The 15,602-nt window shown below is 47.6% G+C and overlaps 1 protein-coding gene across 1 annotated transcript; it reads right to left on the bottom strand.

Moving 5' to 3' along the window:
* Positions 1–2,660: 2,660 nt before the first annotated feature.
* LOC122376859 lies at positions 2,661–14,154 on the bottom strand (the record flags this gene model as incomplete). The annotated part of the gene is made up of 3 exons (XM_043356827.1): positions 12,373–14,154; positions 5,105–5,209; positions 2,661–2,776 (listed from the first exon to the last, which is right to left on the bottom strand). Coding segments are annotated over exons 1-3 (1,188 nt in total), but the record flags the coding sequence as incomplete, so codon positions are not given.
* Between the last annotated feature and the right edge of the window lie 1,448 nt (positions 14,155–15,602).

The following is a 15,602-nucleotide window of genomic DNA, read 5'->3' as shown; positions in this document are numbered from 1 at the left end:
TGGCAGTCCCCACCCGTCATATCCGACACTTCCAACATCCAGCGATGACAAACGGACTTGCGTGGTACGCTATCACCAACACAGCAACTGACGCGTCCATGGGCCATCGAAGGGCCACCTAGACCTCCCGCTGAGCCCCCGACGCTTGTCATGCCACTGGTGAACAGCGATCACTCACCAGGCCTTACACGGTGGTCCTTCGTGACGTGGCCACGCCACGCAATACACATCCACACCAGTGCGGTGGCGTTGTGTTGTTTGATAGCAGTAGTGGACAAAGGGCATGCGGTGTTACTGTATGGGTTTGAGTGTGTGTACTTCATAGGAAGCTGGTGTCAGCATGTAATGCATGGATATGCGTGGGTTATCAGGAAAGCCAAGTTTCTTAGTTGGAAGTGAATCATAAACTTCGATATGGTAGGGAGTAAAAGGAACTGCACACGCCTAAGTGTGTGAAATCCCTTGAAATGTATGATTATATGTTGTATGTCCTAAAATATTAGACTTAGACACATTCGGGCTGACATTTCGAGCAATTTGTTTGGACGTTTCAGCGCAATCAACTAATTAGAAACCTCCTTGCCGAACTAAATAAAACATTGCTTGGAGACCTTCAGCAACATCCCTCCGGTCATTTTCAACACTATCATTGCCTCCCACTACATCTAATTGTACCCGACACTGTCCATAACCCTGCAGTGACCTGCACTTGCCCAGCGTTAGTGACCCCTGACGCAACTCGCACGGGATTGCATCAGTTCTGTATCACTAGGCGCAGAGGCTTCCCTGCTCCCGTCCCTCCCACTCGTTTCGCTCTGCCCTTTCCCAATGATTAACGTAAGGCTACTTCCACGGGGCAATTCCTCCCTCCTCTCGCCTCTCGTCCCACTAAACCTAACTGTGGCACGAGAAATACCAGGTCCCGCGTTGCAACGCTAGTTGGCCGCTGGAAGCAGCGTGAAGTGCAGGGAAGAGTCTAATTCGAGGAAGCGCGGACGCTGCGCTGCATTATCATAATTCTGACTGCTTGGCATGGTCAGAAGAGGTGCAACTTTGAAGCACAAGTCTCGTGCATATGAATACGAAGTTATGCAAGCGCAATTTTAGTTCTTTCATCTAAAAAGAAAACTCGAGGACATATATTGAACAAGTTGAGTAGCCCTGGCTGGAAGTTTTCCACAACCGGTGCTTATTGCACTCAATATTTCATCTCTTATGACTCAGACCTCAGTGAACTTCCAACAACAAACCAGCGCTTCTCGTTTTGCGGTGCTGACCGTATCATCCCCCGTATCCATGACAACGAAACGCCCGCTGTGTCACCGCTCGTCCGCACTTCCTCGTTGCAACTTAGAACGTGCAGAAACCGGATATCTGTGGCTGCTGCATGTAGTTGAACGGAACCGGTCCCCGTTAGTGCGGCGTTGCCATTTGCTAAAACCAAACCGGGCGGCCAATAGATTGGCATCAGTATAGAGTTTCGGGCTGAAGTGATGTTTCTAGTTAGGTACAGAGTTCGACGGCATGTTTTTTGCAGTCGCTCAAAAGTGTGTCAGTTGCGGATTCTGCGGTCGGAAAATGAAATAATAAACTGGGACCCGCGGCCCAAGAATCCTTTAGTGACAGTTATGATCAACAAGGCAGGAAGGAAGGGTACCTACCTAATTATTATCAACATGAATTTAGGCCAATGAATGTAGTCTACCCTACCAGTTTACTGTAAGTTACATTAATTACGACAGCCTAATTGTAGACTAGAGGTGGCAAAAGATGAAAATTTTGGGAACCAGACTCGAACCAGACCCGGCTAGACATTTCTGGAACCAGTCGGACCCGGTCTTAGTTGGAATCGGAACCAGTTGGACCCGTTCCCCAAAAGTCAATTAATACAAACTGCTTGAAGGTATCATTAGTTGCATCATGTAAAACAGCCTATTTCCCACTGCCACTGGGAATACTCATGAGCTACTGTGTGCAAAGAAACATTCGCTTCATTAACTTCATATTTTGCAATAATGTGTAGTGTGCAAGATATATAGTTTGTGGTAGGACCCGATTGGACCCGTCAGAAATTTTCCAGGAACCGGTCTGGACCCATATGGGTCCAGACTGGTTCTTTGGACCGGGTCCTCGGGTCCACATTTTGCCACCTCTATTGTAGACCCCCTTGCATCAGAAGAAGACGGCCCAACGCCTTCCTGACATCATGGTTATAGCGGAGCAAACACAAACCAGAGGCACATCATACTTAGCAAGACCCAATCCATTGCATCATATCTGGTTAGGGATACCGTTTAGCATGTTGAGTGTTGACCCAGCAACCGTATCTATGCCACCGATTGACTGATATCCCTCGTTAACGTTTCGAAGCTGGCCAGTTTCTTGTGGCAAGGCTTCATACACAAGCACTTGTGTTTATCGTGGCGAATAACCAGTGTTTATAAAGCATCGGACATCCTCGGAGATACAAAGAAACGAAGCTTCCTGGGATCTGGCCGTATCGCTGCCATGGAAAATCCAAGCAGTCACTGACCATAAAGCAACATACATATTCTGTTGTTAGCATCAACAACCAGCAGCATACTGTGAACACCATCAGCGCCCCAAACTGACGTTATAAAAACACAGCATTTTGACCATGACACGAACTGAAGATATGCCCTTATTTGACCCCATCCTCGTGAACACTGAACATACCTGTTGACGTCCACATCAGTTGTCTTCAGAATGGCTCTAGCCTTCTCCAGTTGACCGTGTTCGACAGCAGCGTACAGAGCTGTCAACGTAAGCAACTGTCAGCAATGAGTCCCCCACTGGCGAATGATAAGGTTACAATGCAAGGCTGTGATCAAATAAGAACGTCGGATTGTGGGCCCAGTCCTTCGATGAGGAACATCACCAGCGTATAAGTTTTATTATTGTGTGGCAAGAGTACAGTCTAAACGGCGTAGATTCGGGATGCATTAACCACGTGTAACTTCGCAATTTCGCCATGCCTGAAATAAAAAGTCGTCTAGAGATTTTGAGGTTTTACATGTAAGAATGGAGCACCATTTTCCGCCCATTGTAAATGCACGGGTTCAGGAGTACGAATCTATACCACTTCAGGAATAACAACATGCGACGTAGATTCGCATTTCTTTCGTCGCCGTATTTAAGAACAGTACTAGTAGCAATGCAATGACATTGCATTCACCGTTGCAGTCAAAATGTACACAATCAGTGCACGAAATCGGAGCTGTGTTATTCCTTTCTTCAACAATGAATGAAAAAAATACGCTGTACCAAGGAATCTAAGGCAGATAGGCATGTCCGCTACAGATGCCTTTGGTCACCTACCATGGTATCATGAATGGCTGTGACGCAGTATGACTATAGTTGTGCAGAAATGAAAGCCTATGCTGAAGTCTTCATAAACATCATGACATTGTTATAGTAAGGATCGGAAGTGATAGTAAGAGCACCAAGAAGCATTACATCAGATTCTTACGCGATTCTGCTCGTGAGACAGTTCAGCGAATTTTGCTGCCGGTGGAATCCGAGAGCCCACCTATCATTATGTGAAATACAACAGTGCAAATGCTGCAAAATAGCAAAGAGGATGCGGTAAATAAAACTTAATATTGTTTAAGCATTTACTCAAATAAGTTTTAAATAGTCTTTGCGGTCATTGTCGTGCCAAAATATCGAAATGGTTTTAGTGCTCGGTAACGTATAGCTGTGGAAACGCCTTGATTTTTTTTTCTTTGCAATTTCGTGCAAATCACGTGCCGCCAGTTGGTCTGGGAGTTCCAGTAACCTCAACAAATCACGACACGACTCCGAATCAACCTCAAACTGACGGACACAAGCTGACTCCGGTATAGCAGATAGCTCTGTTTATATCCACAGCGCCTGTATCTGAGTTGAGCGGGGCCAGATCTCATGACCCCCCCCCCCCCCCCAGAGCAGAGGGCAGGACCCCGCGACACTGTCACTTCGCCCCCGGGCCAGACCTATGGACGACTGGAGGGCAGGCCTTGAGCAGGGGGCGGCAGCGTGATCGAGGGTATTGATGTTTGTTTGTGCAGGGCATCTGGTCGAGTTTGCTTTTCGATGGCCGCGTGGTACTGCATTCTTTGTGCAGATAAAGGATTGTGTTTATCCTCGTATGTTTATCCGTATCAGTCAAAAGCCGTTGGTGTGTCTTTGCAGCTTTAGTGAAATCGCTTCAATTGGTTACCATTTCTTTCAAAACTCAGAACATAAAAATATTATAAGACCCCAGATTATCATCCTACGAAAAGTCCAAATTTAGCCAAACACTATCATAGTAATTCGTGACCAATTCGTCCCCAGCCCATTTACCATCACCATCTTCCAGATCAGCAGCCATATTACTTTAAAGATGCACTTCTCAACAACCCAAGTAACACGACCCTCCCTACACTCCCTAGTAAGACCATTTTTCCACTTCCGCCAGGCGCATGCAGTAGGGATTATCTCCAAACGGCGTGCCCTGTTTTGCAGGCACAGAGCCTCAATCCAGCCAGCACAAAAAGCTACACCAGTGCTGATTTGCTCCGATAACTCCACCAGGCTGGTTCCCATCCCATAGGCACCGGATCAGACGCCGCAAAAACACTCCCGAGACGTGACCAGGAGCACAAAGGCAGTGGCGTCAGAGTGACGTCATTGTTAGGATGTCTCCATACATGGAAGAACGGAGGCGCGGATATGGCCCGGTCCCACTGCCCCAGCCATGATCAGAGCTGCAAATTATAGACACGGGGCTGTGTTTTATGTCGGGAGGTAGAATGACAACGCAGGGAGGTTACATAACACACAAAAAGTGTCTGTCGAACGGATGTTTATCTGTAGTTACAAAACACAGGTTCACAGCTGAATCTGTGTGCTTTCTGGACACAACTGCGACCTTCAGTACGACGGTATTTAGTAAAAAGTAAGGATAATCTGCGTATCGTTTTAAGGACAGATCAGCTAGAGTTACGACAAATCGTGCTTATTTAAATCAGGGCCATTTCCGGATTCCCTTGTTGACCTCAAAATCCGCTAGATTCTACCAAAGGCGAAAATGGTGCCAACAATCGCTGAGTTCACTCACCATGGAGGTGGATGTTGATCTTGCTGAGCTTTTCCAGCCTCTTCCTCTCCGCCTTCGTCATGTTTAGCCCGTCCACAAGAACCTCCATGCTGCCCTGGCGCCATCCTGCGGACAAAAACGAACCGTCAATTAGAGGCTCCGAATGAAAAAGTGGATGAAATAATAAAATAGAGAGAAAGGGGGCTGGAAGGGGTGCAAGCTTTCTGCAAACGTAACATTTTAGCTTGTTAGAAGGAAGGATTAATATAACAACCATAGCTAAAAGTGAAAACTGCGCACATGAAAGCCGTGCTAGTCCATGGTGGCGTGAACACCGTATCATTTCATGGTGGATTACGAGTAATATCAGCATTGCACGCAGTGCACATTAGCACATTCGGTGAGCGGGATAGGGGTGGTATAACGGATACGAGTGAAAACTGGTGCATGGCACCGCCAGCGAAGGCCAGGATTGCATGAGACCACAGTTTTATGACCTCGAGGGTGCATGATAACAAACATTCGTCCAGTGTGGAAAATGTACTTTGACTGTCCCGCGGCCGGTCAGTGAGCCAGAGGTCAGAGATATTTGTTTGATCAGACGCCAGAAGGCACAATTCTGGCGCTGGGTGTCAGGGTTCCATGGGATCGAGAAGCCTACTTACGGTGAAATATATAGCCATGTTCTTCACAACCATGACGAAATATAGACAAATGGGGATGCATACATACAAAAATGAGATTGATTGATGAGCGATGCAAACAAACTGATGCGGACAAATTGGTGTCTTTGATATTCGGAGCACTGCATTCATAATCCAAGTGTTTATCTACGGTAAAATTTATGCTTTTAATAGCAGATTCAGAGACTTATCAATTAATTCCCATCCTATCTATTTATTGATCAATTAGTGGACAGAAATCAAGGGTCACCAAGTTCATTTTCTCTCCATTTCACCAGCACACCACGACTATTGCAGTCACGGCCTGGGCCGCACCATCTCTTGAAAGCAGCACGCACAGGCCTGTGACCCAAGCCCCGGCTCTAAACGGCCAATCAACAATTATGGCTGGCGTGTCGGAGGTGACCCGCACGGCACTGCACGCGCGCGGGACTGATCAGTATGTAAATGGCCGAGTGGAGTTAATTGCGGGTGACGACTGTATGGGACAACACACCAGGCGTGTGATTTCGTTATTCGTGGTGCCGTGAACGTGGTGGGACCAACACCAGCGGGTGGTGCATGGGAATGGTGCTTCGCGAGAGCGTCACAAATTGACGGATTTAACACCTTCGGGGTAACTGCGTTTGACGGAAAATGGGCGTCATAAATTTGGGAATAGAATACTTAGAAACTCAATAGCATGCCAACCACGCGGCATGGCAAAATGGACTTGATTTGACAAAACATAACGAAAATATTGTCTATGCGACAGAAAATGTCATGCATAGTAGAGGAGCAAAAGTTATTTTGAAGCATCACTTCAATCCGATGTAAGGCATTGTATCCAGCCCGGCTGCGCCAGCTATCTTATTTCCCACCACTCATCTATGATCGATTTGTCGAGATTCGTTTCAAATCACAAGTTATTTATCCATATTGATCAAAGGACTGAAAACACGCAGTTTACCATCGACCAAATCACACGGATGAACAATTCATCGTTCTTCCCAAATACCTGATTGATCAGTCGTGAGCTGTGGATTCCAGAATGATCGATACTCTTCTGAATTACAATTCAGCTTGATGCATTGGCCGATAGTCCCAAAACCATAATCAATGAACCGTCACACGCTTCACTCGTCTGACAAAACAGGTGATTCCAGAAATACCCATCAAGCCATGTCATATCATTCACGTCTTCCAGCTTCAAAACAACGCGCCTCATTTCGTTCCCGAAATGAGACTGTCCCGATCCGTCGCCATTCCGTTTTGAAATCGTCATAAATTCATTGTGTCCAGCTGGGTACCCTGTCACTCCTTCGCTTCCAAATACCCTATGTCCCTCACCGTCACCCAACAGAATCACCATAGTGACATCATCCTAAACATATTCATATATTCGATTGATCCATTTTCTTTTCCCATAATGTCACTCCCCCGCCCGAGCTTCTTCCATTTAACTGAACTGTCTCAGGAGGACCAAACCAACCGAAAAGCACACGTGGCATCACAAAGCCGCACGAACATAGCACGAGATAGGCTGTAATAGGGCGGCCCCCTCCGTCGTTTGAGTGCTCGTGGCGCCACGTGATAACCCATGGCGGATCGTGGCTGTTCATATCTCTACGCCACGTGACACCATGTTATTTCACGTGGCATCCATCCGTCATTCCCAACCATCCCCGATTCCCTCAGCGGTCACCCGGCAGTGCGGTCACGGTCGGTGCCGTCTCGACCCGACGGTTTAGTGTCACGTCAGGACGTCTTATTTACTGGAGCGTGTCACCAACCGCCCGTGTGGTCTCCCCAGGGATTGGACGTCGCTCAGAGGTGCGCCTCCAGACTTCACAGGAGGATCAGCGGATGATGTACGTGGGGTGAATGAAAAGTTTTGAGCCTAACACAGTTACAGGTGACGCAGGTTAATGAAAATTTGGCCACACATTTTGCCACTATTCTTAGGTGTGTACACCAAGTTTTGAAGTCCTAGTCCTTTTCGTTTCGGTTTTAGAGCCCGTTAAAGTGAAGAAGATTCCGCGTTCGGTGAAAAGGGAGAAAATCGAGAACCGAGCTTTTATAAAGTATTGCGATTTCAAAGCCATGCCTTCATCTGAAATTAAAAAGGACCTGAAATTAAACTTATTGGTTGTGGCCAATCATATGGCACTGTTTAGGTTTGAGCTGCTAATTTCAAGCAGGGCAGGAACAGCGTCCGAAATGAACAAATATCAAAAACGCCGTAGAATGTGACAAACTCGGAAAACATTGACCCTGCTCTAGGGGTGTGGATGCTGGATCAAAGACTGTGACCTCATCAGATTGCGGTAAGAATGGACATCTCCCAGGAGCAGGCTGGCGACATTCTTACTAATGGGTATGGCATGAGAAAGGTCTCTGCGTATTGGGCCTCTTGGCTTTTTGCTGCAGAGCACGACGAGAGATGTGTAATGACATTTGGCGCTAGTTGAAGCAGATTCTGAGAATTTAAAGTAACTTTTCGCCACCGCTGATAAACTGCGGGTGTTTCACTTCAATCTAGCATTGGAAGAACAGTGGAGTCAGTGAAAGAACGTCTCTACTCTAATCTGAAAAATTAAATGTCACAGTCACAACAAGGAGGAAAGTGTTCCGTAATTGGGAAAATAAATGACATGTCTTGCAAGTGCACTCCTTTTCAAAGGGCCTTACTGTAATGGGGCATTACTAGGATGACCCACCGATACAGCTTTGTTAGAAAATCAGGAAGATCAGAAGGGCAATGCTGACAAAATTGGTCGTGTTTCACCAGGACAATAAATCGGGGTATTTTTCACTGGTTGCAATGTAAACAATCAATTACTGAGCCTTCCAATGTATCGCAAATTGAATCTTTTAACCAGCATTGACATCCTTAGGGTGTCTATTTCCTTCTGAACCTAAAGAAAAAACTGACTGGATGACGCTTCACAAAAAATAATGACGTCATCGACACCGCGAGCACTTACCCAAAATAGCATGATTCAAGGCGCTTGAAAAGTGAAGCAAAAAGTGCTAGGACTTCACAATTTGGTGTCCACCCTTATCAATAGTGGCAAAACACATGACCAAAGTTTCATTTATCTGCGTCACCTGTAACTATGTTAGGCTCAAACTTTTCATTCACCCTACGTATAATCGAGCGACAAGCGTCCAAACGCGGCGGGTCGGCGAGGCAGAAAGAGTAGAATGGCGACATCAAAGCAGAAATTTAGATCAAATCGTTAGCGAGACTTTCATTTCAAATGAGGAGTTTAAGAATTATAGTGCTGGAGCTTATTGGATTCTGTAATTTCTTCCCCTTCCGAAATGCCTACATTCAGAAAGTTTACGAAATCGTTCAAGAAATTAAATGGCGTCATCAGTGTGTTAATCATCAGACGAGGTTGTGGATGTCAAGTACATGCCAGAACTTCGCAAAAAGTTCCGTCAACAGAAAAGCAGACCCAAAACTCAACGGACCGGCATTTCATGACTAACAGCTCAGGCGAAAACCACCTTATCATTACGTGATAAGAATTCCGTAAACGGTTGAAGTTTCTGCGGTAACTGACCACTACAAGTAACATCATTTGTGGTCAACGGCATCCTCTTCCCCTGTGACAAAGACTGCCCAGAGGCCAGACAAAGGCGACCCGGAAGCAAGCATGAGGTCACTTCTGCGCACCAGTTGCAACCGGTTATGCGTAAACCACCATCTTGGGAATTACCAACCTTTAGGGACATGTGATTTCATGACTAAGATAACAGTGTCTGTGGCTTGTGTCACTAAACACAGCAAGTAATACGGATTCGTTCAAAGTACCTTTTGCGTTGACCATTTTTGCCTCGTTTCCTTTCTCTTGCGCCTTTCATCAACCCGTCTCATTATGCTCACGAAACTCGCGTGACCATTTAGCCGCCTTAGCGCGTCAGAAAGATCATTTATTACGATCATGCGTGACGTATGCGTGCGCTCAGCTATATCCCACATCATTTACATTAATTCACAAGTCAGTTGCCGACGCTGGAAGAAGAACCGCGAGAAATGTGACGATTTGTCAAGTCGATTACGAATATATTATTACCAGCGACAGCAAGGATGAAAAAGGATAGGTAATGAGGATATTAGTCGAAATGACTTCCACTGATTGATTGCGGATGAAGGTCTGTCAGAGCGAATAAATTTAGGAGTTCAGCATGTTTCCATGTTATAGTGGTTTTACTTAGCGTAAAGAGCTTTGTTACTGTGAAACTTACGAAGAAAAGTGAGTTTAAAATCTAATATATGAGTCACGGACTCCCGGTCAGCGGCGCGTTTGATGGTGAAATTTCCCGGGCGATTACAAGATAGCAGGTAAACAACATTAATCTCCAAGATGCCTAATCCAATCAGATCAGTACCGCTCAGATTATTCATGAACGTCGCCTTGGCTACAGGCGCGCACGTCGCTAGCTGTAAAATTCCCAGAACTTGTCCACACATCTCCTCCAGAACTCAGTCCTGAACATGCAGTCACGTTTTCGTTTTCATTTATCATCTGCATGATGACCTGAACACGATCAATTCCCACAAATAAACGGGAAACGTGAACGTCAGCATTCTTCGCCAATCAGCCAATCAGGCGGCGCCGCGAGCTCCCGGAGGGTGACGCAATATGGCGCTCGAATTGCGGCGTGTCAGGGGGCGTATGGTCACCAGGCTGAAAGCTGGTTAGTCATAACAGACCGTGCGATGGCCTGCTCGTCAGGATGTCAATCATACAAGCCAATTATCGTAGACACTAACGACTGCAGAGTCGAACGTCGAACGGGTATGCGCTACGTAAATAACACATGGCTCTCCTCAAAGGATAAGTGAGATAAATGATCGAGAGGTAAATATATCGTAACAGCAACAATTAACCCTTCCACCATGCCTTTCAGCTTTCACCAATAGTACTAGTGAGGCACATTCATGCAGAGTTAGGTAAGCTAGCAGCAAAAAGTACTCCTCACAGCACTTTTCTCGGATGTAGCAATCTGCAGTTTCACATTATTTGCCAGCAGATTCATAAATGTTCCACTGTTATTCGAAAATAGGCCTTGGACCTTTTTAAGGGATTATTGGGAACATTGGGATATTTGAGCTAAATTAGCAGATCAGCAAAAAGGTATAGGAACCAGAACAGGCCATAACAATCTACGTAGGGTGAATGAAAAGTTTTGAGCCTAGCATAGTTACAGGTGACGCAGATAAATGAAACTTTGGTCATGTGTTTTGCCACTATTGATAAGGGTGGACACCAAATTGTGAAGTCCTAGCACTTTTTTCTTCACTTTTCAAGCGCCTTGAATCATGCTATTTTGGGTAAGTGCTCGCGGTGTCGATGACGTCATTATTTTTTGTGAAGCGTCATCCAGTCAGTTTTTTCTTTAGGTTCAGAAGGAAATAGACACCCTAAGGATGTCAATGCTGGTTAAAAGATTCAATTTGCGATACATTGGAAGGCTCAGTAATTGATTGTTTACATTGCAACCAGTGAAAAATACTCCGATTTATTGTCCTGGTGAAACACGACCAATTTTGTCAGCATTGCCCTTCTGATCTTCCTGATTTTCTAACAAAGCTGTATCGGTGGGTCATCCTAGTAATGCCCCATTACAGTAAGACCCTTTGAAAAGGAGTGCACTTGCAAGACATGTCATTTATTTTCCCAATTACGGAGCACTTTCCTCCTTGTTGTGACTGTGACATTTAATTTTTCAGATTAGAGTAGAGACGTTCTTTCACTGAATCCACTGTTCTTCCAATGCTAGCTCGAAGTGAAACACCCGCAGTTTATCAGCGGTGGCGAAAAGTGACTTTAAATTCTCAGAATCTGCTTCAACTAGCGCCAAATGTCATTACACATCTCTCGTCGTGCTCTGCAGCAAAAAGCCAAGAGGCCCAATACGCAGAGACCTTTCTCATGCCATACCCATTAGTAAGAATGTCGCCAGCCTGCTCCTGGGAGATGTCCATTCTTACCGCTATCTGATGAGGTCACAGTCTTGGATCCAGCATCCACACCCCTAGAGCAGGGTCAATGTTTTCCGATTTTGTCACATTCGGCGGCGTTTTTGATATTTGTTCATTTTGGACGCTGTTCCTGCCCTGCTTGAAATTAGCAGCTCAAACCTAAACAGTGCCATATGATGGGCCACAACCAATAAGTTTAATTTCAGGTCCTTTTTAATTTCAGATGAAGGCATGGCTTTGAAATCGCAATACTTTATAAAAGCTCGGTTCTCGATTTTCTCCCTTTTCACCGAACGCGGAATCTTCTTCACTTTAACGGGCTCTAAAAACGAAACGAAAAGGACTAGGACTTCAAAACTTGTTGTGCACACCTAAGAATAGTGGCAAAATGTGTGGCCAAATTTTCATTAACCTGCGTCACCTATAACTGTGTTAGGCTCAAAACTTTTCATTCACCCCACGTATCCCTGGAGATTTCCTAGACCCATCACCGCCTTCCCTATCCCAGAGGCCCAAGTCCCCCTTCGCTAACATCTGCCCACATCCGTCAAATTCAAATCCTTCCCCTCAGAGTCCCTCCGCGCCCCACGGAGCCCCCGTCCCGCGCCCGAGGGCGGCAGGGGACCTACGTTTCCGTCCGGCGACTTCCGTCGCGGCGTCGCGCAGGGTATCCGAACTTCCGGAGCGACGACGACCAGTCCGCGATGGCGTCACATCCGCATAGAGCTGCGAGAGATCCGTGATGGTCTTTGGTCGGTCTGAGGAGCGATCTGAATCGTAGCTGGACGCTCCAGAGTCGCTTCCCGCCTCGCTCGCGCCGGCTGAATCGGCGCCGTCTGCTGAGAAGAGTCGCGAAGCGCGAGAAGCTCGGGCAACAGATGTGAAGGCGGCGTAGGAGACACGTTGGCGACGCCTAGCACGGGTTTCGCCAGCTTCGGGACTGGCAGGACTACTGGCGGAGGCCTGGGTGTCCGTGACAAAACTACACATGTTCAGTTTCTCACTCTGCGTGTCGTAGGCTTCAAATGTCATCCTCGCTTCACGAATGGGCTTGGCATCGCGCTTGACGCTAGACTCGCGACCCTGACGATTCTCGCGAAGAACATCAGCAACATCCGCAAGATCATCGTCCGATTCTTCACACACGGGCTGTGGGACTCTTCGCCGCACGAACGGCCTTTCAAGCTTCCGCAGCCTCTCCTGGAAGCTGCTGCGTCGCTGTACCCCAGCAGCAGGGGTCAAGGTTACGCTCTGAGTACGGGTCAGCCTCGAGGCAGGGCTTCTCTGCCGACGAAGACGTATCTTGAACGGCTCAGCAAGCCTGGAGATGAGTCGTGATGAGTGCGTTTCCGGGAGACGCACCCGCAGACTCAGACGCACATCTGAGAACCGGGAGCGATGCGCGAGGGCGTTCGCCTCCATGGGTCGAGCTCGACAAACCACGGGGCCATCAGAGGGACGACTCAGCGGCACTCCTGCCGTGCAGGGAAGCGGAATCGCCTGCAGTGCGTCTCGACCCTCGCAAGTGTCGCGAACATCGCGAGCAACCCAGGGAATGCGCGGCATAGAGCGACGTGTTCTTGCCACGCCGTCCATGGTGTGATTTCTACAACTTCTTCAACAGGTTCAACGGCAGAATTCGTTACGGTCCAGTTTCTTCAGAAAGGCCAGGTAACCTCGGATGAAAATGAAGGACAAAGGGCAAAGGTCACCCGGCTCAGTTGACAGATAACTCGCTCTCTGCAGTTGCGGTTCGTTGCTAACATTTCCGGTTCACCGCCGGAGCGAAACGGTCACCCGAATCGACACGTCCGTTTTCGCGGCACTCCCAGATCTGTTTCACATCAACAGGGCGAGATAAATCGCAGTTCTGTGGATAGAAGAGACCACGTCGCCTGCGCCTCGGCTGCTTCAGAGATGCCTGCGACCCAGTTCGGTTTGAATGACTCACTGGTTCGCAGAAGTATTGAGTTCACTAAATGGTGGGAATACAATGTTCACTAGTGCGGCGTGAGAAAGGTCACAGCGGCTAACGACACTGGCGACATTGAAAGTGTTCGCTGAATGTCTCCGAAATCGAGCACCGCCGCCTCGACGACTGTTCGATTTTTCTTCAGAAAATCACACTGTCTGCACCATTAGAAACGTCCAAACATCGTTCCTTTTCCCACTTCGCTGACAGTAACACTGACACTTTCACGCTGTCCAAATCACAACACTCGCGGGGTTGACACCGTCCAGACCAGACTCACTCCAAACCTCAGTCCTCCCCTCACACTGTCCCTTCACGTTACGACTCAACCTCCACTCGCGCCACGGCCCGACGTCCTCTCGTTCCGACGTTTAGCTCTCGCGCGCGAATCGGTCGCGCCGGCGCGAGCTCCGTTCGCGCGCCGCTCCGCGGGTCCACTGGTGCCGCCGGCGCGGGCTCGCCGGCGCGCGAGCGGCCCACACCCCTCATGACGTCAGAAACAGCTGTGCCGCGGCTCGGGCCGAGATTGACGGCTGACAACGGCAACACGGGCTGACCGTATGGAGCAAGGGAAACTTGACTAGAAGGCGTGATACTTTCCCAAGCTGTCCTGTTTTTGTTTTTTTCCTTCTTTCTCTTTTCTTTTTAAATTCCTTTCTTTTCGAACGATACTGCTCTCTAGGCTGACTGACGGGCAATGGTCAAAAACAGAGCCACGGTTCATATTTCATAACCTTCGTTCAATATGATTTGCAAGCTCATGACCTCTACCCAACGGACTAGCCTGGCAGGTTAGGGGTCGGGCGGTCTATGTACTTACGTACCATGACCCCCCCCCCTCGCACACAGATGGCTACAAAATTATCCACATGACAGCTTTGATGCCATGTTTCATTCAGCCAAGCTGGTCTTTGTGCTGCAAGTGCACGAACTGACTGCGCTGCTTCGCGTCTTACCACCCGTGGACCAGGGATTGATAGGGTTTGCAGTTTGTGAAACAGACACGCGCCTGCTTGCATGCCGCTTTTGCAGGGGTGCGAGCTAAGAGGGGAGCTAAGCTACGGAAAGCGAGACGAGGGTTGGAAGGGGAGGGGAAGGCAGAACGTGATGCAAAGCTGCAGTAAGGTATTTCCTGCCTTAGGTATGTGGGAGGTATGTGCCGCGTGGTTCCTGCAAAAACAAGTGGACTGAACAATGGCACGAAAGTATGCGGTAGGGAGGTAAGGTCATTTTCCTAATCACACGTCCACTGCCCAGTTTATGGATTGACCCTGGCCCAGGTAGGCTTACAACAGCTTTCAAGATTAAATGTTTTGGGGAAACGTCGCATTGATCGGTGGCTTATAGTGCGTTGTGTTGTTTTTACTTAGGTTAATTAAACGTCTTGCTGTAATTTACCACAGCTAAGTGCGGTACTAAAGGTCAGTGTTCTTGTTCCGCATAAAACTAAACAGTAAAATATGATCTAAAGTTTTAGTGAGTTGAATCAATAGTTCATAAATACTGAACAAACTATTCCTACAGTTTACTGAATGACCACAGTTTTACGGGCCAATCACAAATTTCAAACAGTTTATCTACGATCCGGGCCTGATCATTCCCAGGCCATCACCGCCCCGGACAGTTGACATAAAGCCCTGGGTGGCCTGTCCGACGGGCTTTACTGCTTTATCGACGTTATAGTCAGCTCAACTCGCCCCAGTCCTAGGAGGCGTATCGACCAGCGAGGCTTTTCCAGTTAGGAAGAATTCGACGCAGACCGTCTCGTTTCTGGGCATCATTACCGAAGATGGACGGCTCACTTGATGTCAGTTTTCTGCTGAGACACTAAATATCACCTGACGTTACTTTACTGCAGAAACACCGAATATCACCTGACGTTAGTTT

The sequence above is a fragment of the Amphibalanus amphitrite genome, unplaced genomic scaffold (genome assembly GCF_019059575.1).
Source record: "Amphibalanus amphitrite isolate SeventyFive unplaced genomic scaffold, NRLGWU_Aamphi_draft 002351F_arrow, whole genome shotgun sequence".
Classification (NCBI taxonomy): domain Eukaryota; kingdom Metazoa; phylum Arthropoda; class Thecostraca; order Balanomorpha; family Balanidae; genus Amphibalanus; species Amphibalanus amphitrite.
The sequence above is the reverse complement of the archived record's forward strand: the minus strand, read 5'-3'. Positions and strand labels throughout refer to the sequence as shown.